Here is a 27,245-nt window from a genome sequence, read left to right on the forward strand (position 1 = left end):
AAAGTAAATATGCTCCCAAAGGCACCCCAAAGCCAGAAATGAATGTCTGGACTACCTGCTGTGCTCCATTATCTCCTCCATTAATTTAAACCCCACCTTATCTTAGCTGTGTTCTACAAGTTCATTTAAAAGCCGGCTGTCGAATTCAGAACCATTTTCCCTCAGAAAACAAAGTTTTAAAGATAACTTAGGTATCGCAGGATTTCACAAGAACCTATTTACATAAAGCCAATCTATGCGCAAAGATCAAAATTGTTCCTGTGTTCCTAGTTCCATCTGAGGAGGTGGTTTAATCGCTGTAATGCAAACATGATGATGAAAAAAAAAAAAAAAAAAAAGGCAAGCTAAACTGGTATGGGGACATATGAAAGTATGTCAGTAAAGAAACGGGTTTAGGAGAATGAGAATGTTCTAAAAAGCCATTTTCCTACAGACACTTAAAATGCATAAGCTCCTGCTTGGTGACTTAGTGCAACGGTTTTCAAAGTGAGGTACATGACCCAAGAAATACAGGTGATCCTTTGAAATGAGAGATGCCCACAATTTCCTATCTGTTCCAAAATCCCAAAACTCTTAAGTTTTTTTTGTAAATGAGCAGCAAACTCAGTGGTAAATCCTGAGCTGAACAAACAAGAGGTTATGTAGTCTTTACCCCCTTAGTATAATTATTCATATGCTCCCTGCAGAAATATTGGTGTATTTGATGACAGGGTGCTACTGTGGGCCTGGAGTGGGCGTTATGTATGTGGCAAACATACCATATTACAGTTCTAAAATCCAAAAGTTTATAAACTCGGCCCTAAGCATTCTGAAAGGGTTGTGGACTTCCATTAAAACTTTCATATTTACCTTTTTAAATAAATTTATTTATTTACTTTATTTATTTATTGGCTGCGTTGGGTCTTCCTTGCTGCACACAGGCTTTCTCTAGCTGCGATGGACAAGCAGGGGCTACTCTTCGTTACGATTTCCAGGCTTTTCATTTCAGTGGCTTCTCTTGTGGAGCACTGGCTCTAAGGCATGCAGGCTTCAGTAGTTGTAGCATGTGGGCTCAATACTTGTGGCTCTCGGACTCTAGAGCTCAGGCTCAGTAGTTGTGGCACATGGGCTTAGTTGCTCCGTGGCATGTGGGATCTTCCTGGACCAGGGCTTGAACCCACGTCCCCTGCATTGACAGGCGGATTCTTAACCACTTGTGCCACCAGGGAAGCCCCATATTTTTTGTTTTTGGCTATACCAAACGGCTTGTAGGATCTTAGTTCCCCAACCAGGGATCGGCCCTCGGCAGTGAAAGCTCAGAGTCTTAACCACTGGACCACCAGGGAATTTCCTATATTTACTATTTTTTAAAAAAATCTAAGAATGAAATAAGATTACAAATTGTACATTAGTTAGCTGATACTAGCACCTTCAGTGGGTCTCTACGAAAAAAAAATCACACATGGAATACAAGGTGTACTAAGCATTAGTGGGAGTTTGACAGCGTGAGGGTCTAACACTTGCTCACTTCTGGCACAGTAAGACACACTCATCTATTTTGTGCCTAGTTAAGCAGTCTTGTGGAGCCCGTCCTAATGATACAAAACAACATGCTGATTATCTTGTAACAAAGTGCTTGAGAGTCAAAATTAAGAATGAGTTCCATTTTTTTTTCCTTCAAAATAATAAGTATTCCCAAATTGCACACCTTTTCTGGACTAAATAGTGGTTGTTAATGGTATGCTCCCCAAAAGATACATATATTTTTAAATTATACCATTTAATCTATCCCTTCCAGGTAAAGGTGATGTTTGACAATAAATAAGAAAATAAATCCAGTCCAAAAGAAATTAGAGTAAGCAAGGATGTTTGGAGATACTTCCATCATTACATGGTCTTTAAAGCTGAAACAATGTGTATCACAAATAAACTCTAATATCTGCATCCATAAAAGAAAATCCTTTTTATTTCATTTTAAATTCAGTGGGGTTTGAATTCATTTATTCAAAATATAAAAGTGAAACACCTTCCAATTCATTTGTAAGAAATGATCAGAATCAGAAAAGATGGAAAATTACCAGCTATATTTTAACAAAAAAATGTTTACTTAACTGGTAAATGGGATAGAAAAATAAGACTGAGATCTGGTAAAAACATTGTATTAATCAGGGTCCAGTCAGGGAACAGGAAACCACACCAATCCACCACTTCTAAAAATGAGGAAACAATGAAAAAATAGGATTATTAAAATGTAAGAGACTTAAAGGAGGGGTCCCATAGGGCTGGGATCCAGACCTTTAAAGAGGGGTTGCAACTGGCAGGTGCTAGGGTCGCTGCAGTGGTGGGGGTGGGGGTGGGGGAGGGTGCAGAATCAGACTACTTATGATGGTGTTGGAAATAAGCAAACTGGAATCAAATACTGATGCTGAAATCCTGCTCAGCGAAATGAAATCTGAAGGAAGAGCAAGCAAAACGAGAGTATATCCCTCCCCACCCCCAAGCCTTTCAGTCTCCATCCAGCGCCCCCTACTGGCAGAGCCAACAGGGATCCAACTGGCAAGGGAAAAACACCATGTGCAGAATCCCAGGCCAGCCCCCAGGGGGAGGAGCGCAGCAGGGGCGGCTGAAGCCAAAAGACAACAGTTTAATAACCAGCAAACACACATCAGAAATGCCTTCTTCCCTTTGGGATCTACTGTCTATCTTCAGAGGTCTCCTGAAAGCTAATGCACCCAACAAAATCAAGAATGGAAACAAACTGAATTTAGAATCAGACTTGACTAACATACTAAACCAAGATTTCCAAAAACAATGAAGAAAAATCATGTTGCTCTAATTAAAAATAAAAATAATAATAATAATTTGATGAGATTAAAAGCAAAATACCAAAATACCACCCTCAGGTTAGATCCCTTCAGTGTGTTTATCCTTTTTCTACATATATTTTTCCATAAAAAAAGTTTTAGTCATTTTTCAAACTTACATAAAAAGCACAGTATTATCTACAGTATCTCTTTGAAATCTGCTTTCTCACTCACCATATATTTGGTAAATATAGGCTAACTTTCATTTTAACTGCTAATATTTTATTGCATGGGACTCATGCAACATAATATACTCATTACATATAAATTTTCAGTCGTTTCAAATTACTGCTTTTATAAACAAGACTGCAGTGAATTTCTTCATACATATCTCCTTATGGATGTGTGTTTAAGAATCTTGTGGTATAACATTCAGAAGTAAATTTTCTCAGTTGCAGGATACATGTTTTTTTTTTTTTTTTTTTTTGAAATTTACCAAATGTTGCCAACCTGCTTCTCAAAGTGGTTATACCAATTTACAATCCCACCAGTAACTTGAGAGTTCTGATTTCCCCATATTTTAGACTTTTAATGAATCTGAATAGGGTAAAATCTCTTTTTTAATTTGTATTTCCCAGGTTAGCTGTGATTTAGCTGTATGAATAGATAATAGCTCTTTACTATTAACATTAAATCAAATTTTCAAAGCTAGAGGGAAATTTATATTCAAATTGATCTAATCCACTTATTTCATAGCTAAACGAAAAAGCTAGCTAGCTGGCTTCTAACTGCCAATTGAAAATTTTCTCCCACACCAGGTAATGTAACTATCTACATTGCCCTTGAGCACACACATACAAACATAAACATTAATAGGCCAATTTTTCTCATAGAACAAAAGAAGCTTTATAAACAAGGTGAGATTCAGTAATTCAGTAAGATCTGATAGTTTAGCAGATATGACCATGTCACATCTTCTGCTAAGCGCAGAACTTGGCTTCAAGAGTGCAGGATGACTGGGACTTCGTGCCACTGTTTGGAACTAGAAAACATAAAAGATTGAGAACCCCAATAAAGTAACAAAACAATACCATGACAGTAAAGGCTGACCAGCTGAACTGGAGAATCTGACCACCTCATGTGCAGCTCGATTACTTGTTTTGACAGCAAAAACTCTTTCACAGGACTGATGTGTTTTCTTAAAGGAGGCTAAAGACAATTACATATAATAAACTACCTGTTACATGTTGGATATACACACAGAAAAACCATTAATCTCCAACAATAGTGTTACGTTTAATCAAATAACCATATCACAGGCTAGGATAAGTTATTTAAGTTTCCTAATTAACTTTCCCTCAGGAAAAGTAGTACAAATGGTGATCATTTCTGAAGTACTTTACTATAAATGGAAGTGAGAATGATGGGGAAAAGCAGTGAACTGAGTTTTCATCCCTACATCCGCCATTCATCAGCTTTGTGACTGGACAAATTTCTTCACCTCTCCAAGCCTTTCATCTGTATTAGGATAATATCTATCTAACCACAGATCAAATGAGTCCAGAGCTCTTTAAAATGAGCATTTTATTCAGAAAATATTCATCCAGAGCTATGGCTTTACTAGAAAACAGAGATACAAGGAACACACACTCACACACTCCTTCCCCTCAAACTAATAATCTTGTGCAAAAGAGGATTATAACACAGCACACCTGTGGCAGCAGACAGACACACAGAGTGCACTGCGATCACAATGCCTAGCAATTAAGGAAGGTGGAGGAGAGAACCCGCTGGGGTGGGCGGCTAGCCGGAAATACATCCAAAAAGAAATACCTAATCCAACCAGAGAGATAAGGCTGTAAAGTTTAGAGCCAGAATATGTATTAAGGTAGCATTCTATTTGCAAACAAATACATATATTAGAAAGCTGTTTCATGTTCCTTTATTTCCTCCCCTTCTCCCTGCCCAATAACGTCAGTCTGCAAAACTGAAGACATATATTACTGACAAACAATGAAGGCTGGGAATCAGCAGAGGGGAAAAGGAAACCACAGAGACTGAACATCTCAACAGACAGTCACTTAGCATCCTGCTACTCAAAGTGTTTCCATGAGCCTGCATCATCTGCATCACTTGGGAGCTTTTAAACTACTCTTCCTGAATCCTATACCTACTGAATCAGAAAGTCTGTTTTGAAAGGTTCCCAGATAATCTGCGTGCTTACTGTTTGTTTGAGAGTAGTGATAGAGGGGTAACTATTTATTGAGATCTTCAAGTTGCTTTCAACCAAGCTGCAATCTACAGGAAGTATTAAAACTAGATGGACTTTCATCATTCAAAACACTGTTTTAGCAGATGAAGATAAGAAGGAAAAGACATTTTACATAAGTCTTTAAAGTAGATAGGATCTATAGGAAAATCAAATTTTCCTTACAGATGCCAGTAGTAAAAAAACTCCCCACAGTATCTCATCCTTTCCAGGTCTGACATCTTACTCCCCAAACATTGTTCACACAAATCCTGTTTTTACCTAAGACTCTGTCCCCTGATAACATTCTTTACTCCTGTAGTTCTAGAAACAGATCGGAAGAGAAATAGGGGGCCTCAGAAAGGAAACACTGAGGGTTATTAATCCATTTCACTTTTTATCCTGGGTGAGAACTTCTAGACCTTTGATTGAGTAATGATGTGTAAGGAGCTGGTCCACAAATGACATAAGAAGCACTCTTTGCTAGGGGTGAAAGAAAAGGACAAAGAACTACCCCCAAAACAGCCTGGACCAACAATACCAGAAGCTGGTTTTAAATAAACCTAATCATCTATACTCCTAACTTTCATTATCCATACCCAGGAGGGTAGAAAGAACTTTAATAGGAAACCCAAATTTATTTTCTCCACTCTTTCTCTGGTAACAATACAACACTGTAGTCAAGTGACCAAAAAGCAAGCATTAAGTAAAACCACATTTCTCCCCAAATCCTATAAAATCAGCACCTAAACGATAAAAGGTCAACTATACCTACTTGATTACAGACTTCACAAAATTAACTCCACACTAATTCAACAGTAACATGTATTTTTACAACCTTCTTGCTCACTACAAATTAACCAAATCTATCTGGACACAAGATAGAAGTTATATCATTCAAATATATACTAAACGCTCCTCTTCTCAAGGTTTGACTACCCTGGACCGTAAATTCAAACTTATCATGTGTCACCTGAAAGAAAAAAAACAAAGCTTATGTGCCAAAATGTTACAGACCCCACATACAACCCTCAGACAAAATCTCCAACACACAGTAAAGGAATATCAGAAAGATTCAGAATGACTCAACCACCCCAGAATCCTTAATTCTCAGGAAAGTTTCACAGAATTTTATTTTAAAAGCTACCCATTTCTTGATTCCCAAACAGACTGCAATAAATTTCCTGTTCATATAATGCGGGTACAAGTAAGGAACAAAGAATGAATAATCAAAGACAATCTCAGCTGTCCTGGTAAATATTATAAGGTGTTTTAAAACTATGAAATTTAAGAACACAAAAGCCATAAAAATATAACAAACACCTATGCACCCACCACCCAGTTTAAGACATAAAACCCCCAAAATTTCTACACTCCACTTCCTTCCATGTAAAGATATCCACTCCCTTCAACTTGGCATTTTATATTACTTTTTGGTATACTTTTACCACATATGTACATACCCTCAAACCAATGAGTACCAACCAGGGGGCAATCTTGCTCCCCAGGGGATACCTGGCAATGTCTAAAACATTCTGTGTTATCATGACTGCAACCAATGGGGAGAGGCCAGGGATGTTGGCCACAGTGCACAGGACAGCCCCCTCCAGCAAAGAATTATCTAATCAGTCCAAAACAGCACTAGTGCCAAAACTGAAAAACACCGCCCTAAACAACAAACAGTACTGTTGTGCATTTTAAGATACCCTACGTTTTCTTTTTAAAGAAACTTTACTTTCTTGCTTTATTTGCTTAACATTAATTTTCTCCATAAGTGTTTCTAAAATGTCTAACAGAATCAGATGAACAAGATGAATTGATACATACCAACAAATTAAACGTGTAAAATTATCTTGTAAACTAAGATTTTTAAACTTCTGAAAAATACCTGTTTTTACATAAGATAATGAAACTATTTATATGACAGATATACTCTATTTTAGAAAACATACAGACAACATGAATAGCCCTTCAAAAATTGCTGTAGTACAGGATTTTTTACACTTTATCTTTATCCTGGAAAGATATTTAAAAGTCCCCGTAAACCTACAATTACTGATCCCAAGATGCCTCCAAATTATTGCATTGCAGTCAAACTTTAGCTTGAGCTATCAGGACAAAATTTTAAGAGTGTGTGGAAACAGGAGTATGCCCCATACAGTGTTACCAGGAGGGTAAACTGGTAAAATGTCTTCGCAGGACATTTAGTCAACATCAATCAAAATGTTAAGTATGTGCATCCTTTGATGCAGCAATTCCACTTCCAAAGTACTCAGTACACATGCCCAGGATATATGTACAAGGGTTTATTCTGTGCATCACTGTAAATAAGAAGACCTGAAACCATACAAATGCCCATCAACAAAGCACTGGTTAAATAAATTATTGCCTCCAGTCACTGGAATATTATGCAACTATGAAAGAATGAGGCAGAACTATATGTGGTAACATGGAAGAATCACTAATAGGTACTATCAAGAAGTAAAAGTACAAAAGAGAATATAGTGGTTTATTACCACTGTGCTTTAAAAAGAGTGCAGATTTACAGTACATCAATACATACACTTGCAATGAGTATTCTGTAAGAACACACAAGAAACTGGTAACAATGGTGGCCCCTTTTTGTACTGGTGAATCTTTTCTTTTGGTCCTGCACATAAATCCTCTGCAACGTTTAAAAAGCCAGCTAAGAAACACAATTTTGTGAATTATCTATTCAAAAACTGAATTGCCTTGTGTTAATTTCCTTTTTATTACTGCTAACAATATCTATGTACCCGTTTTAGAATTTGTTAGGTTTTGCAAACTCAATCATAAAGCTTTAGAAATAGCTTATTTAAGCATTCTGAAAATTACCAAATTTTAAATCTGAAACTATTTCCTACTGAACAGAGTACCAAGGATAAATCTTTGTGAAAATGAATTTGATTAAATTAGATAGCAAGCTTTCAGTTTATATTATATAAAAATTCTAGAGTCAATAACAACCAGTTCCCTGAAATTTGGTGAATCAAGAAGGACACTGACTCACTGCTGTGTTAATGAATAATTCTCTGACACAACCTTACAAATGAACTGAGATATTAAAAGATATCAGGTTTCCCCTACACACAGCTTCCACTTGAAAAGAGTATTTAACACAAAGAAAGGATTCAACAGCTTACACTGTTTTTCCCTCTGTTGGTATAAAGATCTACAACGAAACAATTAAGATGAAAAGTCATTCCACAGGGTACCAAGCAGCATTCAGCTACTGAACTCCAACTCTTTCCATGTGTTACAGGAGGAGGAAAAAGGGTATCGCAACAAATCCGAGGTACCAACGGCCCCTCGGCAATTGTAACCGGTCAACTAAACACCATATGGCAAGGCAAGCCTCCCTTCAGACACTTATCACTCGGTGGCTGATTAATTTCAATGCCTTATTAGACAGGCCTCTCCAAACCCCTTCCCTAGAGGAGGAGGAGGAGGAGGGGAAGTGTCTGTCGTCTTCCCGGTGCTTTGTGCCTTCCAGGCTTGAAAGCATCCCTGCGACGGTGCAGCCATCATTTCCCTTGGGGACTGGGCGGAGGGAAGGGACGGGAAGGGGTGGGGGTGGGGGGTTCTTTTCTGCAAGTTTTTGTTTACCAGGTATTGAACCTAAAATTCCCTTCGGCTCTCTCCCCTTCCGCTCCTTACAGCCAGACGCTGCGAGAGGCGGCCCACCGCGGGCTTCTTTGCCAGGCCGCCCGACGTCCCCCCACCCCGCCTCGCCCCCGCCCCCACGGCGCAGGCCCGGGGCCAGGTGGCCGCCGCTTACCCGTGGGCGCGCTGTCCAGGATGCGCAGGTCGTAGGCCCCGGAGCAGCGGTAGTTGGCGGCGGTGCCGTTGTCCCACACCACCACCACCTCCTCGGGGCTCTCGAAGCTCCGGACCGTGCCCACATGGCCCTCGCCTCCGTCCTGCTTCCCCCACTTCCAGTCCGGGCCGCGCACCACTCGGGCCCCGACCCCTTCCACCATCACCCGGTTATTCCTGGAGTTACTCATCGGGGCCCGAGCGGTGGGCTCCGCCGCCGCCGCCGCCGCCGCCGGGGGGCCCGCGAGGGAGCTGGGCCCGGGCCGGACTCTCGGCGCCGGCGGGGGCGGCAGCGAGCCCCGGGGGACGTGGGAATAACTCACGGGGGCGGCGGCGCGGTCCCCGCCGAGCCCACAGCCGCCCTCGAGCCGTCGCCGCCGCCGCCGCGCCCCCCGCTCAGACTGGAGGCCGGACTGCAGAGGCTCCGAGGCGCCGGCGGCGGCGGCGGGCGGGCAGAAGGGAGGGGGCCGTGGGCGGGGACTCCCCCGCTTCCTCCGGGCTCCCCGGCCGGGCTACAGCGACGGCCGCCAGGAAACCACGCTCTCCCCCGACCGGGAGCGCGGGGAGCGCAGGGGGCCGGGAGAGGCTAGCCCGGGGGAGACGGCGCGGGCGGCGGGGAGCAAGCTGAACTGCCGGCCTATTTTCTCCCCCGGGCCCTCGCTCCGGGGTGGACGCCCGAGCGCCGGCGCCGCCTCCTCCCCCGTGGGCAGTGATGGTACCTCCCGGCGTCCGGCGAGCGCCCGGGCCCAGGGGCCCCCTTCTCTCTGTCCCCGTGCACGCCGCCGCGCTCCGCCCCGCAACACAGTCCCCGCCGGGCGAGAGCGGCTCCACATCCGGGTACTGGCGCACCCAAGGCCGGAGCAGCACGTTCTCTGAGGGATTAGCAAAGGGATCCTCAGTAATAGTAGGGTGAAGGGGTTTTGGAGAGTCGCGCGACTGGGGAAAGAAAGGAGAGGAAAATCGATCCCTAAGCGTCTAGCCACGGCCCTGTGGGAATGCGCATGCGCGAGGCCTGGACAGGGAGGGGGTAGATGCCCAGCCCCAGTCTGAGGCGACGGAGGGGCGGCTCCCTGGAGTCGCCGCGGACGGGTGGTGCGGCGCTTCCCATTGGCTGAGAGGGAAGGGGCGGGGCAAGGAACTCTGGCTGGCTGGCCTGGAGGTGGGCCTGGAGGAAGTGAGAATCGGGATACGGCCCAGGTTGCTGAAGCTGGGTACCTCTGGTGAGGTCAGTCTTTCATTAAGTTCTAGCGTACCTGGATGTGATAAGTGCGAAATGGGGATTGCATAAGGTTTTAGCCTTTTTTCAAAAAATTTTGTTGGAGTAGAGTTGTTTACAATGTGTTAATTTCAGGTGTACAGCAAAGTGAATCTGTTATACATATACATATATCTACTCTCTTTTAGATTCTTTTCCATTATAGGCCATTATAGAGTATTGAGTAGAGTTCCCTGTGCTATACAGTAAGTCTGTATTAGTTATCTATTTTATATGTAGTAGTGTGTTTATGTAGTCTTTTTTTTTAACGGAGTGGGGACTAGGACAGATTATGACACACAGTAAAGGCAACCTGTATTTCTGTATAGGCAAAGTGAAAGCATTTCAGACCACAGTGGGTAGTGAGTGATGTGTTTTTAAACTGAGCAGAATGTTACTGAATGATGTGAATGTCTCATCTTTATGTGGAGCCAGGGTGCTAAGTAGATTCCGAACAACACAAGCTCCTGGGAAAGAGTTTACAAAAATCTTGCCCGTTATAATAACCCCATCCATTACATAATTCAGCCCCCAATCTCAAAACACAACAAAATAAGAGGACTGTAAGACTGGTTTCTGGCTGCTGTTACTTAAATGACATTATGGTGTGTAGGATTTGAAATCACTGGTTCACAGCTCAGCACGGATGCATTGTTAGCACACTGTTTCTTTTCCTGAGAGCGAAGGGAGCAAGGAATCCTCCACCAGAACTGAATAATCACGTGGAAAGAAAAGGGGTGTAAAGTGTAACCAGGGAATAATTATGTAGTGAAGTAAATGTTAATTTTCCTGTCAATAAAACAGGAAAATACCAATATGGAATCCCAAAGGCCAAATAGAGCTTATTTTAGAAACTAAACAGTTAAAATAATTGTTCAAAATAAGCCAGCCAAATATCTAGTCTACTTCAAAGCATTTTCATCCTAGAAGTGTTAAATGTGCTATTCTTTCTCTGCCAACTCTTTCTTGTCTCTCTGGGATCTTTTCTGGTTTCCTTCTGTTCTTGTTAACCAGTTAAATCTATCACGTGCATTAATAAGTTGATAAAAGATTTTTAGAAAAAAAAATATAGCCACTGCACTAGTTATACCGTGGCTGACTTTGTAAAGTAACCTAACTCGATAAAAGGCCAACTGAGATGATAAGACCCTTAATAGTGCAACCTTGCATTTTATACCAAACTCAGCACATTAATAATGGCTTTCCATGTTTAACTGTGTTTATCTCACTCAGGAGTTTTATACTTATGAAGACATCATCTAATATTTAGACAGGCTTATTTTCAATACCAGAGATTAGTTATAATAACTTTGAATTTTATTTGTCCTTAAAATAGAAAAGGATTTTAAGAGGTGATCTAGCCCAGTGATTTTCTTTTCTTTTCTTCCCCCATCCCTTCCCCTCCACTTGACAAATCCTCTGTTCTTACCCTGCACATATAACCTATAAGGGGAGCTAGGCACTCTAGGTGAAGCGATTCAGGAATTCCCTGGTGGTCCAGCAATATAGCAAAGCTGGTACCTGCCTGTAGTCTTCCCTTCCTCCTGCCTTTGCAGGGCCTCTGCGGAAACTCATGAAAACCTCTGGAGTGCCACTGAGCACAATTAATCAAATTAACCTAATCCCCATATTTGATAAGAAAATGAGGCCAGCACTGATTAAGTAACTTGTCCAAGATTTCAGAGGACATTAAAGAAAAGCAAAAATTATAACCCATGTAATACCAGATGAATTTCTGTATATTAAACTCTCTCTTATCCATCCATCTCCTTGTTAAATACATTGTGAATTTATAACACTATCATGTTGCTAAGGCTACTTCAGGGCCCTTAAATAAATACAGTTTGTCAGTGGTCTCAATATTTTTGATCACATCCTTTCAGTACAAAATTTTGCAACATGTACTTCCAGTATGTGTACTTACTAATGTATAAATTATATATGTATTACTGTGTTCCATGTTATATAACACACTCAAAAATAGAAATTACAAGAGGATAAGATACGAAATCAATAGGAAAGTTTTCATACTTGCTTCCTTCACTCCCGTAGGTCATCTTCAGCATCCCTAGATGTTTACATTGGTATTCTCCAAAGTAGACACACTACACTTTGGGAAAGCACTGTGTCATACATGTGTCTGTCATGTTTAGAACCCAGTCATTTCGCCCTGTTTGAGTAGGAACCCAGAAGCTCCATCAGAGCAGGAAGCAAAAAAATGGCTTCTCCTCTCAACAGTTGGTCTCCCTTATCTCCCACAAATAAACAGGAATAGTTTATTTATGGGAGATTACTCAGCACCGTTCTCACCATTCTACTATACTTAAATACTTCCACATAACAAAGACACAGTAACATCATGTGTCTGCCTAACCAGATGCATCTCTTCTACTGAAAAATGGAGATACCTTCACCATCTCTCTCTCTCCCCATAAAGAGAAGGCACAAAGTCCCATCCATTACCATATCCATACCTGGGAGATATTAATTCCACTTCTAATTTACCCACAATTCCTCCTAGAGACCCTGTAACCTACATTATAAAGTTAACAACTACCAACAAAATTGACATTTTACTAGACTGACCAAGAAAAAAAGAGAGAAGACTCAAACAACCACCAACACTCTTTATATAATATAGTAGGATTAATTGACGGAGGAATGTATGAAGAAAATGTGTATATATGATACACACACACAATGGTATGTTATTCAACCTTAAGAAGAATGAAATCTTGCCATTTGCCACAAGGAAGGATCTTGAAAACATTATGCTAAATGAAATAAATCAAGCAGAGAAAGACAAATACTGTATGATCTCACTTATATGTGGAATTAAAAAACAACAGGGAATTCCCTGGCATTCCATTGGTTAGGACTCTGCACTTCCACTGCAGGGGGCACAAGTTCCATCCCTGGTTAGGGAACTAAGATCCCACATGTCACAGAGTACAGTCAGAAAAAAACAAACAAAACAACAATAACGTACAATAGCCAGGACATGGAAGCAACCTAAATGTCCATCAACAGATGAATGGATAAAAAAGTTGTGGTACATATATACAATGGAATATTACTCAGCTGTAAAAAGCAAGGAAACTGGGACATTTCTAGAGACATGGATGGACTTGGAGACTGTCATACAGAGTGAAGTGAGTCAGAAAGAGAAAAACAAATACCATATATTAACACATATATGCGGACTATAGAAAAATGGTACAAATCAACCAGTTTGCAAGGCAGAAATAGAGACACAGATGTAGAGAACAAACATATGGACACCAAGGGGGGAAAGTGGGGAGGGTTGGGGGGGAATGAATTGGGAGATGGGGATACCAAATTGTACGCTCTAAATATATGCAGTTTATTGTATGTTAACTGTATCTCAATAAAAAAAACAAAAACAAAAACAACAATAACAGGACTTCCTAGGTGGAGCAGTGGTTAAGAATCCGCCTGCTGATGCAGGGGACACGGGTTCCATCCCTGCTCCAGAAAGATCCCACGTGCCGCAGAGCAACTAAGCCCGTGCGCCATAACTACTGACCTTGTGCTTTAGAGCCTGTGAGCCACAACTATTGAGCCCATGTGCCGCAACTACTGAAGCCCGTGCACTTGGAGCCTGTGCTCTGTAGCAAGAGATGCCACCGCAATAAGGAGCCCCCACTTGCTGCAACTAGAGAAAGCCCATGTGCAGCAACAAAGACCCAATGCAGCCAATAAATAAACAAATAAATTAAAACAACAGCAACAAAAACAGGAAAATAACAATGACAACAAAAACAAGCTCATAGTTACAGAAAATGTATTGGTGGTTGCCAGAGACAGTGATTGGAGGGTGGGTGAATTGGGTGAAGGAAGGTCAAAGGTACAAACTTCCAGTTATAAAATAAATGTCATGAGGATATAATGTACAGCATGATGACTACAGTTAGTAATACCATAGTGCATGTTTGAAAGTTGCTACGAGAATAGATCTCAAAAGTGCTCATCACAAGAAAAAAAAATTCTGTAACTGTGGTGACAGACATTAACTTATTTTGATGATCATTTTGTAATATATACAAACATCAAATCATGAGCTTGTACCCCTGAAACTAATATAATGTTGTATGTCAATTGTACCTCAATAAAAAAATAGTCTGGGAAATGAGGAGGAAAATAATTGGTTTTATACATAACAGGTGTTGCTCATTGAATTATGTTCCCCATAAAGAAAACCTCTGATACCTGTGAATATGACTTTATTTGAAAAAAGTGTTCATAGATGTAATCAAGTTAAGATGCGGCCATACTGGGGACTTCCCTGGTGGTCCAGTGGTTAAGAATCCATCTGGCAATCCAGGGGACACCAGTTCGATCCCTAGTCAGGGAATTAAGATCCCACATGGCTCTGGGCAACTAAGCCGGAGCGTCACAACTAGAGAGAAACGCTCATGATGCAATGGCTCCACAACAAAAGAGCCCACATGCTGCAACTAAGACCTGACACAGCCAAACAAATAAATAGATTAAAAAAAAAAAAAAAGATCAGACTGGAATAGAGTGGGCCCTGAATCCAATGACTGGTGTCCTTTCAAGAGAAGGGGAAAGGAGATTTGGACACACAGACATGTGGGAAGAAGGACATGTGACAACAGAGACAGCAATTGGAGTGATGCCCCTGTAAGACAAGAATGTCAAGGGTTGCCAGCAACCAGGAAGAAGCAAGGAAAGAATCTTCCCTGCTGCCTTCAAAGAGAGAGTACAGCCCTGATGACACCTTGATTTTGGATTTCTGGGTTCCAGAACTGTGAAAGAATAAGTTTCTGTTGTTTTAATCCACCAAGTTGGTGATAATTTTTTACAGCAGCACTGAGAAACTGATACAACAGGAAAAGAAGAAAATAAGCATAGCTGTTATTGTCCTCATGTCTGTTACTGGTCACAAGACCATAGCTGATATTTATAACTCCCTCTTTCCATTACACAGCCCATATTTCCTTTTCCCTCTGCCAGCATGTCAACTGATTGTAGTCCCATACCTGGCAGGTAGTCCAAAACTTCATTTTTGAAGGACTTCACTCCCAGTCTTAGTGGGTTGTTGTACTGTGGTAACTAATTTATGTGAAAACTTGACCAGGCCACTGGGTACCCAGACATTTGATCAGACATTATTCTGGGTGTGTCTGTGAGTGTATGTGTGTCCAGATGAGACTAACATTTCAATCAGTAGACTGAGTAAAGCAGGTTTCCCTCCCTAATATGGGTGGGCCTCTTTTAAACAATTAAGACCAAAATAGAACAAAGAAGCTGAATAAAAGGGAACTCCTCCTGCCTTACTACTTGAGTTAGGACATTGGGTTTTTTTCTGGCCCTTGGACTCAGCCCAAAACATCAATTCTTCTTGGGTTTTGAGTCTGCAGGCTTTTATTTATTTTTTTAAAATACTTATTTTTATTTATTTATTTAGGCTGTGCCAGGTGTTAGTTGCAGCACGCAGGATCTTTTAATTGCAGCATACAACTAAAAGATGTTTTACTAGAACATAAATGAAGTGTTCCAAAATATGCCCGCAAAGAATCTCTAGATTCCAAACACAGTCCTTTCTTAACCTTTTCTGTAGCAAAAATCCCATTTCCACTTGATCATTGCAACCCATAACTTAGTCAATACAGTTAACTCTTTTCTCTGCTTGTTGGTTTAGTGGTTTGAAAAACCCAAAAATTCAAGTGTCCATCTCAACCTCCAATTCAGTGGAAATATTTTGGTATCCTCTGGTGGAAACATTCCTCACTTGAAAAATAAGTTCTTTCAACAAGTAAAAGACACAGGTATAGAAATGGGAATCCAAATGTTTTTCCAGGGTGGTTACTTAATAGTGTAAGAATGAAAAGAGCCATGTCAACCCCTTGATTCCTGAACCTATTGGTTGTGATTGTGGGAGCACCATATATTGGTCACATGTTCAAAGCATATATCTCAGTTGGTGTTCCATGGTTAGTTTCAACCACAACTTAAGAGAAAACAGGAGCTATTTCTCAAAGGGAAAATACTGACAGAAGAGGGCATAATTTTGAACTAAGCCCTAGAGTTTTGCAATGGGATTCTACTACCTACATTTTTTTTATAAATTTATTTGTTTATTTTATTGGCTGTGTTGGTTGCTGCACATGGGCTTTCTCTAGTTGCAGCGAGCAGGGGCTACTCTTCGTTGTGGTGTGCAGGTTCCTCATTGTGATGGCCTCTCTTGTTGTGGAGCACAGGCTGTAGATGTATGGGCTTCAGTAGTTGTGGCATGAGGGCTCAATAGTTGTGGCTCATGGGCTCTAGAGCGCAGGCTCAATAGCTGTGGTACACGGGCTTAGTTGCTCCACATTGGGGCAGGGATTGAACCTATGTCCCCTGCATTGGCAGGCAGATTCCCAACCACTGCGCCACCTAGGAAGTCCCTCTACTATCTACATTTGACAGCAGATCCATATTGTATGACAGTCTGTCACAGCTTTGCTGGGTCAGGTGGCCCACGTGACAGAGAAGGTTGTCCTGCAGTCTGGGCCTGCTTCAGAGTTTTCTCTGATTTTAGGAACTACTCAAAACTGGCTTATACAAAGCAATATAAATGTGATATATCTTGTCTCTAAAATACAAAAAGGCTCAAGTGTTTTCACCTCTTTCTTAGCAGCTAAAGGTGCAATTTGCCTTTTATTTTATTTCATTTTTAATTTTATTTATTATTTATTTATTTATTTATTTTTGGCTGCGTTGGGTCTTCATTGCTGTGCATGGGCTTTAGTTGTGGCAAGCACAGGCTACTCTTCGTTGCGTTGCACGGGCTTCTCAATGCAGTCACTTCTCTTGTTGCAGAGCAAGGGCTGTAGGTGCGCGGGCTTCAGGTGTGCGGGCTTCAGTAGTTGCGGCATGCAGGCTCAGTAGTTGTGGTGCATGGGTTTAGTTGCTTCGCAGCATGTGGGATCTTCCCAGACCAGGGATCAAACCCATGTCCCCTGCATTGGCAGGCAGATTCTTAACCACTGTACCACCAGGGAAGTCCCTTGCCTTTTATTTTAGAGAGGATATTCTGATATGTCCCAGACCACTGGACTCCTGGCAAGTTTATCAAAGTGATGAGATCTAAATTTTCCTAGAGATTATCTACCATCCACTGGTAGGCATGTGTCTTATGAAGGCATCTAGGGTTCTTGACACTTCTGGCTCACCAAGTCAAATCAATATAATGTCATCACTGTAATGGACCAGCATGATGTTCTGTAGGATGGTGAGGCAATCAAGGTCTCTGTAAACTAGATTGTGACAGAGAGCAGTAGACTTTACATAGCCCTAAGGAAAGACATTGAGGTGTGCAGCTGCTCCTGCTAGATGAAAGCAGTATGTCTGTGATGATGCTTGTCAAATGGTTCTGAGAAAAAAAGCATCTTGTAAATCAACAATAGCTGGAGTTCTATCCACCTCATTACATACAGCTCCATCTCATCCCTTTTTTATAGTTGAGTAATATTCCATTGTGTATATATGCCACATCTTCTTTATCCATTCATTTGTTGATGGGCATTTAGGTTGCTTCCATGTCCTGGCTATTGTAAATAGTGCTGCAATAAACATTATGGTACAAGTGTCTTTTGGGATTATGGTTTTCTTTGGGTATATAGAACTACAATCTGTCATACAGAGTGAAGTAAGTCAGAAAGAGAAGGACAAATATTGTATGCTAACTCACATATACGGAATCTAAAAATGGTACTGATGAACGCAGTGACAAGAACAAGGATGCAGATACAGAGAATGGACTGGAGAACTCGAGGTATGGGAGGGGGCGGGGGGTGAAGGGGAAACTGAGATGAAGCGAGAGAGTAGCACAGACATATATATACTACCAACTGTAAAATAGATAGTCAGTGGGAAGTTGTTGTATAACAAAGGGAGTCCAACTTGAGGATGGAAGATGCCTTAGAGGACTGGGGTGGGGAGGGTGGGGGGGACTCGAGGCGGAGGGAGTCAAGGAAGGGAGGGAATACGGGGATATGTGTATAAAAACAGATGATTGAACTTGGTGTACCCCCCAAAAAATAAAATTAAATTAAATTAAAAATTAAAAAAAAAAAAGAAAAAAACAATAGCTGGAGCTACACATTGATATGCTCCATTAGAGAGACCACATCTAAAACAGTAGCTGCAATTGAGTCACCACCTGATTAATAACACACAAGAGCCATCTTCCTTTGCAGGCTAAAGAGGAAGTTAAATAGGTGAGTGATAGGAATCACTATCTGTGCATTTTTCGAGTCTTAAATGGTGGCACTAATCTCTGCAGCTCCCCTAGGGATGTGATTTGCTTTTGCTTTATTGTTTTGATAAGGAAGGGCAGTTACAGGACCTCCATTTGGGCTTTCTTACTATTGTGTTTCTCTCCATAGATCAGGGAGCCAATATGTATATTCTTCCAATTGCCAAGTATGTCTGTTCCAACTATGCATTCAGGAACTAGGGAACAAACCATAGTTCCCTGAAATCTTGTACAATGTGCTGTAGGCCAAAACTGGATTCACCACATGACCTACACAAGCTACCACTCTGACCAATGGATTCCAGTGGCTTCTTGGGTGCCCGCAAGGATTGGCATACTCATAGCCAGTATATAGGAATTCCTAGAAGAGAAGTTTCCCCCTCCCTCGTGCCCATTCACTCTGGAAAATGGCTGCTGGTTTTTAGGGGGAGAAAAAAAAAAGGAGGGAGAGTTATAGGATAAATTTTTGGCTGTGTCACAGGGCTTTCTCAAAAAGACCCAACTTACTCTTTATTCAAGAGCCCATGAAATGGCATATATCCACACACTGGATGAAAGGCCATGGCTTTTCCCTGTGGTGACTCAAGTCAGGTCTATGCTTACTTGAGCTAGAGTCTTTCTGATTGTATAGATCAAAAATTACATAAGTGAGGTATCCATCTATTTAATTCACTGTGATTAATAGCCACTGCCATAGAGCTATGTGAATTAAAGCAGCAGTCCCCAAACTTTTCAGCATCAGGGACTGGTCAGTTTCGTGGCAGACAATTTTTCCATTGGGGAGGGGGGTGGGGCGGCACCGCAGTGCTTGCTTACCTGCCCGGTTCCTAACAGGCTGCGGATCGGTGCCAGGAGTTGGGGACCCCTGAGTTAAAGCATTCTGACTGACACTCTGGTCCTATTGCCCATTTTAGTATCTGCATTCACCTAGTCTCTGGTGGTTAAGCACTGACATCTGGCCTCTGTTACTCTGGCTTGAAATCAAGGAACCTATTTAAATCGTGAAATTTCCTACCATCATCCCTGACCTACAGATGGCAGCCATCAAGGAGCTTTTTAAAGATGCTGGTGATCCCCTAATCAATGCATTTCTCTATGTCTTAGTGAAAAGAGTGTCCTCTGAGACAACTCTTCCTGCTTCTGAAGCTTTTGGGTTCCTTCACTGAAATTACACCAGGGGAGTTTTGGCCTCTCAACCTACTGAAAATAAGCCACCATTGTCAACCAACCTGCTGCTTGAACTACACATTGTAACTGAAAACTCTGGAAAGGGTTCCCATGTTGATAAATTCATCCCAGTCCAATGTTAAGTTCTGGGTTTTGTTCTTTGTTTTTCATTGGGCACTTGTAGAATCCATTCCCCACATATTCTCAGGTCTCTGACAATATAAATTTGCAAAATCTTGCAACTTGGGGCAAGAGGGCGCTTATAATCTTTCTCCTCCCAAGTCAGAGGAGGAAGTGCTTCAGATGTATTCATTGCAGGGTCTTCAATAGAGAGCACGTCTCCTGAGACATGGGGAAAAGGAGTGTTTTGGTTGGCAAAGAAAGCTCAGAGGAATGAAATCCATACAACCACTTGGATGAATCTCAAGGACATTATCTCAAAGGGTTACATACTGTATAATTCCATGTATATAACATTCTTGAAGTGACAGAATTATAGAGAACAGATCAATAGTTCCCAGGGGTTAGAGCTGGGGGAAGAGTGTGACTGTTAGGGGTAACACAAGAGTTTCTTTGTGGTGATGGAATAGTTCTGAATCCAGACTGGTGATAGTTAATTGAATCCACACATATGATAAAATTTCATAGAACTGTACACTCAAAAAAAAAAAAAAAGGAGTACATGTAAAACCTGGCAAAATCTGAATAAAGTCTACATCTGAATTAATAATATTGCACCAATGTTAGTTTCCTACTTTTTACAAGGTACTATGGTTATGTAAGATATTATCATTGGAGGAAACTAAGCAAAGGGTACACAGGAATCCTATACTATTTTTGCAACTTATTATGAGTCAAACTTTTAAAATAAGAAATTGAAAGAAAGAAGGAAAGAGAATCTAAGGGGGACATTAGGGTTCAAGTGTCTCAGATTTGTCTAAATCCACCCAAATGTCTTCATTTCTAAGTCTCAGGGTCCCACTTTTCCCCAATCTATGCCCATAGAAGGGATTCTGGGTCCTCAATGATATTGCACTGATGAGTTAACCAACCCTGGTACTTCCTTGCTTCTCTGCTTTTAGACTTCTTTTACATGAAAACAAAAATATCCTTCTTGTTTAAGTTGTTTTTAGATCCTTCTTGTTTAGTTGATTTTGTAACTTGAAGCTGAAAGCAGTCCTAACTAATTCAAGTTCTTGACTCATAATTAGATATGGTACTTTAAAATTTTACTCTCTAGTGACTTCCATCCTCTTCCTTTCTAAAATTATTTTTTCTAACCAATCAAACCAATGTTATATTAGTTGGGCCTTTTTATTTCGAAAGATAGAAAATTCAACTCAAATTGGCTTAACCAAAAGGGGAAATCTCTTAGATCATATAATTGAAAAAAAAAAGAAGAAGAAGAAGTTCTAGTTTAATGTGTGTTTTGACTTAGGAGCTCAAACGACATCTTTAGGATTCAGGTTTTCTCCAGTTCTCATTCCTGCCTTTCCTTTTCTTAGGAAGCTCCTGGCTTCATTCATCCTTACTGCTAGAAGTTCCAGCAGAAAAGAGATTCCCCACCCCCTTCCAACACTCTCAGGAAAAGTCTCTTTGTGAGACAGTGACTCTGAATGGAAAGTGTACCTATCCTTAACTCAAACTCTGAGGTCATAATAGGCCTGGGTTTCATGTCACTCATAAGTTAGATGGGCTGTCAGCTCTACCCAAAGCACTTGCTCTAGAAGTAGAAGCAAGGACACAGATGCCAAAGGAAGCAGAATAAATGCTTGAGAAAAAAAAATGTTTTGGAAAATGAATACTAATGACTATGTTGAAACGTATCATGCAGTGCTTAAGCTGAAATTGTTTGAATTCTGAAACAGATTTAGAGAAAATCATTCAACACTTTAGATAGTGCCAGCCTTTTGAGTAGAAACAACGTGGTAGAATGAAATGAGCATTGAAATCAAGAGACTGGTTCTAGCTAACACTGAGGCTTGCCAGCTCGTTGAGCTTCAGCCAGTCACCTAACTTCTCTGATCTCAGTTACTTCATATGTAAGACAAAGGCATTAATAATATTTGTACATATAATGGTTCTTGGTTCATTTTTTTAACATATCCCAACATGCTTAGCTTTGAGAAGCACCAAAGATTGGTGTCTGAGGAGTCACTGCAAGCATTTCTGTGGCCAAACTTGTCAGAAACATGAGTCTATTAGGGGCTGTAATAGGCCCCTGTGTGCCCAGCTGGCTCTTGCAGGCACTCTGCTCACAAGTAGGGACAATATCAGCCCCTAGCCACCTGTGGCCTGTCAGAATCTGTCTTTGGGAGCTGAGGTGCACTTGCATCGTCCCACATCCCCTCGGATCCCAGCCAACAAATAGCACTTCTTTTCCTTTGTCCTCCCAAATTAGATTCACCAACAGTGAGAACTTGAGTAACGTAACAAGACTCTTGTGAAATCTTAGACTTGTTTTGTTTTGTTTTTTCCCAGGAAGATGAGAGAGAGCAATCTTTCCCTTTCTGTTGGCATGTGTTCAGACGCTCAACATATAAATTCCAGCAGTTCCTTGTGCTCCCATGAATCCTTTTGAGTCTTCTCTAGCATTCCATTACAGGAAAAGTTGCCAGTTCACAGTGAGTCCAATTATAATTCCTAGCGCTAAACTGTACAGACTTTCTCTTATCTGTTACTTCTCTACCTCCAAGAGCCACCACACTTACAGCATTTCACTGGGATATTCCAATGGGAAGATGAGAGATGGGTGATGGTGACAGTTGCATGGCAACCCGAACACAGTGAATGCCACTGAAGTGTACAGTTAAAAATGGTTAAGTGATAAATTTTATGTTATGTATGTTTTGACACAATAAAAAGAAAATGAAACAAGAATTACAATATGATCCAGTAATTCCACTCCTAATTTCCAAAGAAAATTAAAAGCATTGACTCAGTTTTGTGACAGTGTTCATTGCAGCATTATTCACAGTAGCCAAAAGGTGGAAACAACCCAAGTGTTCATGGTTACAGAGTTTCTGCTTGGGGCAATGAAAAAGTTTCAGAAATGGAAGTGATGGTTGCACAACATTAAAAATGCAATTAATGTCACTGACTTTTACACTTAAAAATGGTTATGGTGACAAATTTTGTTACATGTATTTGACCACATACAGTACATATAACAAAACAGCACATGTATTTACTATAGAAATATGTATTTATTTGTAATTTTTTTAAATTTATGATGTAATATACTAAAAACCATTGAATTGTACACTTTAAGCTGGTGAATCATATGGGATGTGAATTATACCTCAGTAAAGCTGTTTTTAATGCTATCTATTATTATTTTGTTTTTGTTTTTTGTTTTTTGGCCGCGCCACACAGCCTATGGGATCTTAGTTCCCTGACCAGGGATTGAACCAATGTCCCCTGCAGTGGAAGCACAGAATCCTAACCACTGGACCAACAGGGAAGTCCCTTGGTAAAGCTGTTTTTAAAAACAAGGCAGAGATTGACTGAATGGATAAAAAATGACAAAACATGATCCAACTATATGCTGTCTAAGAGATTCACTTTAGTATCAAAGATGCAAATAGAGGGATGGAAAAAATATATTCCATGTGTATTAGTTCTCTATGACAAATTACCACAACCCAGGTGGCTGAAAACAATGGAAATTTATTCTCTTGCAGTTCTGGAGACCAGAAGTCCAAAATAAACGCATTGGCCAGATTAGTTCCTTCCAGTTGCTGAGGGAAAATCCATCCCATGCCTCTCACCTAGCTGCTGGTGGCCCCTAGCATCCTTGGTATTCTATGGCTTGTAGATACATCACTCCAATCTCTGCCTCCATGTTCACATTGCCTTCTTCTCTGTGTGTCTCTCAAATATCCCTTTCCTTTCTCTTATAGGAACATCTGTCATTGGATTTAAGGCCCACCCTAAGACCAAGATGATCTCATCTCAAGACCCTTAAACCAGCTGCAGCAAAGACCTTATTTCCAACTAAGGTCACATTCACAAGTATCAGGACTTAGACATATCTTTTTATAGTCACTATTCAACCCATTACAACATGCAAATAGTACCCAAAAGAGAGCTGGGTAGCTAGACTAATAGCAGACAAAACTTTAGGACTTCACTAGTGGTGCAATGGTTAAGAATCTGCCTGCCAGTGCAGGGGACATGGGTTTGTTTCCTGGGCCAGGAAGATCCCACATGCCGCGCACAGATCAACTAAGCCCATGCGCCACAACTACTGAGCTTGTGCTCTAGAGCCCGCGGGCCACAACTACTGAGCCCATGCGCCTAGAGCCCATGCTCTGCAACAAGAGAAGCTACCTCAATGAGAAGCCCACACACTGCAGCAAAGTGTAGCCCCTGCTCACCACAACTAGAGAAAGCCCATATACAGCAACAAAGACCCAATGCAGCCTAAAAATAAATTAATTTAAAAAATAAAAATAAAAACTTGAAATAAAAAATTGTTACAAGAGACAAAAAAAAGACATTGTATATTGGACTTCCCCTGGTGGCACAGTGATTAAGAATCCACCTACCAGGACTTCCTAGGTGGCACAGTGGGTAAGAATCCGCCTGCCAATGCAGGGGACACGGGTTCAATCCCTGTCCCACGAAGATACCACATGCTGAAGAGCAACTAAGCCCATGCACCACAACTACTGAGCCTGCACTCTAAAGCCCATGAGTCACAACTGTTGAGCCCATGTGCCGCAACTACTAGAGCCCGTGCTCTGCAACAAGAGAGGCCACTGCAATGAGAAGCCTGTGCACCACAATGAAGAGTAGCCCCCGCTCACCGCAACTAGAGAAAGCCAGTGCGCAGCAACGAAGACCCAACACAGCCAATAAAAATAAATAAATTAATTAATTTAAAAAAAAAGAATCCGCGTGCCCATTCAGGGGACACAGGTTCAATCCGTGGTCTGGGAAGATCCCACATGCCTCAGAGCAACTAAGCCTGTGCGCCACAGCTACTGAGCCTGTGTGCTGCAACTACTGAAGCCCTCTAGCCTAGAGCCCATGCTCTGCAACAAGAGAAGCCATAGCACTGAGATGCCTGCACACTGCAACGAAGAGCAGCCCCCACTTGCCACAACTAGAGAAAGCCTGCACGCAGCAACAAAGACCCAACACAGCCAAAAATAATTTTTAAAAAGACATCATATATTGATAAGAAGGTCAGTCCTTCAAGAAGATATGATAATTATAAACATATATCCACCTAAAAACAAAGCCCTAAAATATATGAAGCAAAAACTGGCAGAATTGAAGGGATAAACAGTTCTACAATGATAGTTGAAGACTTCAGTATGCTATGTCAGTAATGGATGGAACAACCTCACAGAAGATCAGTAAGGAAATATTCAACACTATGAGCCAACTAGACCTAACATATCTATAGGACACCCAACAACAACAGAATACTTATTCTTCTCAACTAAACATGGAATATTCTCCAGGATGGACCATATGTTAAGCCACAAAACAAATCTCAATAAATTTAAAAGACTGAAATCATACAGAGTATCTTATACAGCCACAATAGAATGAAACTAGAAATTAACAGCAGAAGGAAACTTGGAAATTTTGTAAATATGTGGAAATTAAACAACACACTCTTAAACAACCTGTGGGTCAAAGAAGAAATCAAAAGAAAGATTAGAAAATAATTTAAGGGGCTTCCTAGGTGGCGCAGTGGTTAAGAATCCGCCTGCCAATGCAGAGGTCATGGGTTCGATCCCAGCTCCAGGAAGATCCCACATGCTGCGGAGCAACTAAGCCCGTGTGCCAAAAAAAAAAAAAAAAAAAAAGAAAATAATTTAAGATGAATGAAAATGAAAACATGTCAAAACTCATGGGAATACATCAAAAGCAGTGCTCAGAGAGAAATTTATAGCTGAAAATGCTTACATTAAAAAAGAAGAGAGGACTTACCTGGTGACACAGTGGTTAAGAATCTGCCTGCCAATGCAGGAGGCACGGGTTTGATTCCTGGTCTGGGAAGATCCCACATGCCACGGCTCAACTAAGCCCGTGTGCCACAACTATGGATCCTGCTCCACAAAGAGAAGCCACCACAATGAGAAGCCTGCACACTGCAAGGAAGAGTAGCCCCCACTTGCTGCAACTAGAGAAAGTCCGCATGCAGCAACAAAGACCCAAATCAATAAACTAAAATTATACTCTAAGGATCTAGAAAGAGAAAAGCAAGCTATATGCAAAGCTAGCAGAAGGAAGGAAATAATAAAGATTAGACCAGAGATAAATGAAATAAAGAATAGAAAAACAAAAGAACCAGTGAAACCAAAAGTTGACTCTTTGAAAACAACAAAAGGGACAAACTTTTACCTAGAATGACTAAGAAAAACAGAGAAGATGTAAATTACTAAAGTCAGATTGAAAATGGGGACCTTACAGAAATAAAACGGATTATTAAAAAATACTATGAACAACTGTATGCCGACAAATTAGATAATCTAAATGAAATGGACGAAATCCTAGAAAAACACATACTACAAAAACTGACTCAAGGAAAAATAGAAAAATTTGAACAGACTTATAACAAGTAAAAGATTAAATCAGACATTAAAAACCTTCCCCCCAAAAAAGCCTAGGGCCAGAAGGCTCACTGGTGAACTCTACCAAACATTTAAAGAATTAACACCAACACTTCTCCAACTCCTCCAAAAAATAAAAAAAAGGAAGAAGAATTTCCTAATTCATTTGTGACACCAGCATTACCAAAGCCAGACAAAACCAACACAAAAAAGGAAACTAGAGACCAATATTCCTTATGAATATAGGTGAAAAAAATCTTCAACAAAATAGTAGCAAACCTAACCCAGCAGCACAGTGAGAGGAGTATACATCATGGGATTTATCCTAGAACACAAGGGTGGTTCAACATAATGAAAACTATACCACATTACCAGAATGAAAGGGAAAAAAACCACATAATCATCTCATTTAATGCAGAAAACGCATTTGAAAATATCCAACGCCTTTTCCTGATGAAAACTTTCAACAAATTAGGAGTAGAAGGGAACTTCCTCACCATGATAAAGGACATTTATAAAAAACTCACTGCTAACATTCTACTCAGTGGTCAAGGCTGTACTCTTTTTTCTTTTGGGGGTTGGGGGGTGGGATCCAGGGATTGACTGAGCCCTTGCCACGGCAGTGAAAGCACTGAGTTCTAACCACTGGACTGCCAGGGAATTCCCAAGGCTGTACTCTTTTCTTCTCTCTTTTTTTTTTTTAAGATTTTTTTTTTTTTGATGTGGACCATTTTTAAAGTGTTTATCGAATTTGTTACAATATTGCTTCCGTTTTATGTTTTGATTTTTTGCCCGCGAGGCATATAGGATCTTAGCTCCCCGACCAGGGATGAAACCTGCACCCCCTGCATTGGAAGCTGAGGTCTTAACCATTGGGCAGCCAGGGAAGTCCCAAAGCTGTACTCTTATCTGAGGCTTAGGGTCCTCTTCCAAGTTCATGAGGCTATTTGGAGAATTCGTTTTCTTGCAGCTTTAGAATTCATGGAGGCTTGCTTCTTAAAGTTCAGCAGAAGAAAGAATCTCTGACTTCTTCCATGTCTGACCCCGGACCCTCCTTTAAAGGGCTCATCTGGTTAGATCAGTCCAACCAAGATAATCT

General features: G+C 41.0%; 1 protein-coding gene and 1 long non-coding RNA gene across 4 annotated transcripts in view; one reads left to right on the top strand and one right to left on the bottom strand.

Annotated features, from left to right (window-relative positions):
* MIB1 (MIB E3 ubiquitin protein ligase 1) overlaps positions 1-9,063 on the bottom strand; it is a 159,949-nt gene extending 150,886 nt beyond the window's left edge. For all 3 annotated transcript variants that reach the window (XR_009047881.1, XR_009047882.1, XM_057698018.1), the window contains exon 1: positions 8,831-9,063. Coding sequence is in view for 1 of the 3 variants with exons in the window: in XM_057698018.1 (XP_057554001.1) it covers positions 8,831-9,059 (229 nt within the window). In the remaining 2 variants the exon portion in view is untranslated. The remainder of the gene's footprint in view (positions 1-8,830) is intronic.
* Positions 9,064-10,021: 958 nt separating this feature from the next.
* Positions 10,022-26,712, top strand: LOC130830734 (uncharacterized). The gene is made up of 3 exons (XR_009047892.1): positions 10,022-10,093; positions 22,056-22,198; positions 23,477-26,712. It is a non-coding gene; the product is annotated as an uncharacterized LOC130830734 (long non-coding RNA).
* The last annotated feature ends 533 nt before the right edge of the window (positions 26,713-27,245 follow it).

The sequence above is a fragment of the Hippopotamus amphibius genome, chromosome 11, assembly GCF_030028045.1.
Source record: "Hippopotamus amphibius kiboko isolate mHipAmp2 chromosome 11, mHipAmp2.hap2, whole genome shotgun sequence".
NCBI lineage: Eukaryota > Metazoa > Chordata > Mammalia > Artiodactyla > Hippopotamidae > Hippopotamus > Hippopotamus amphibius.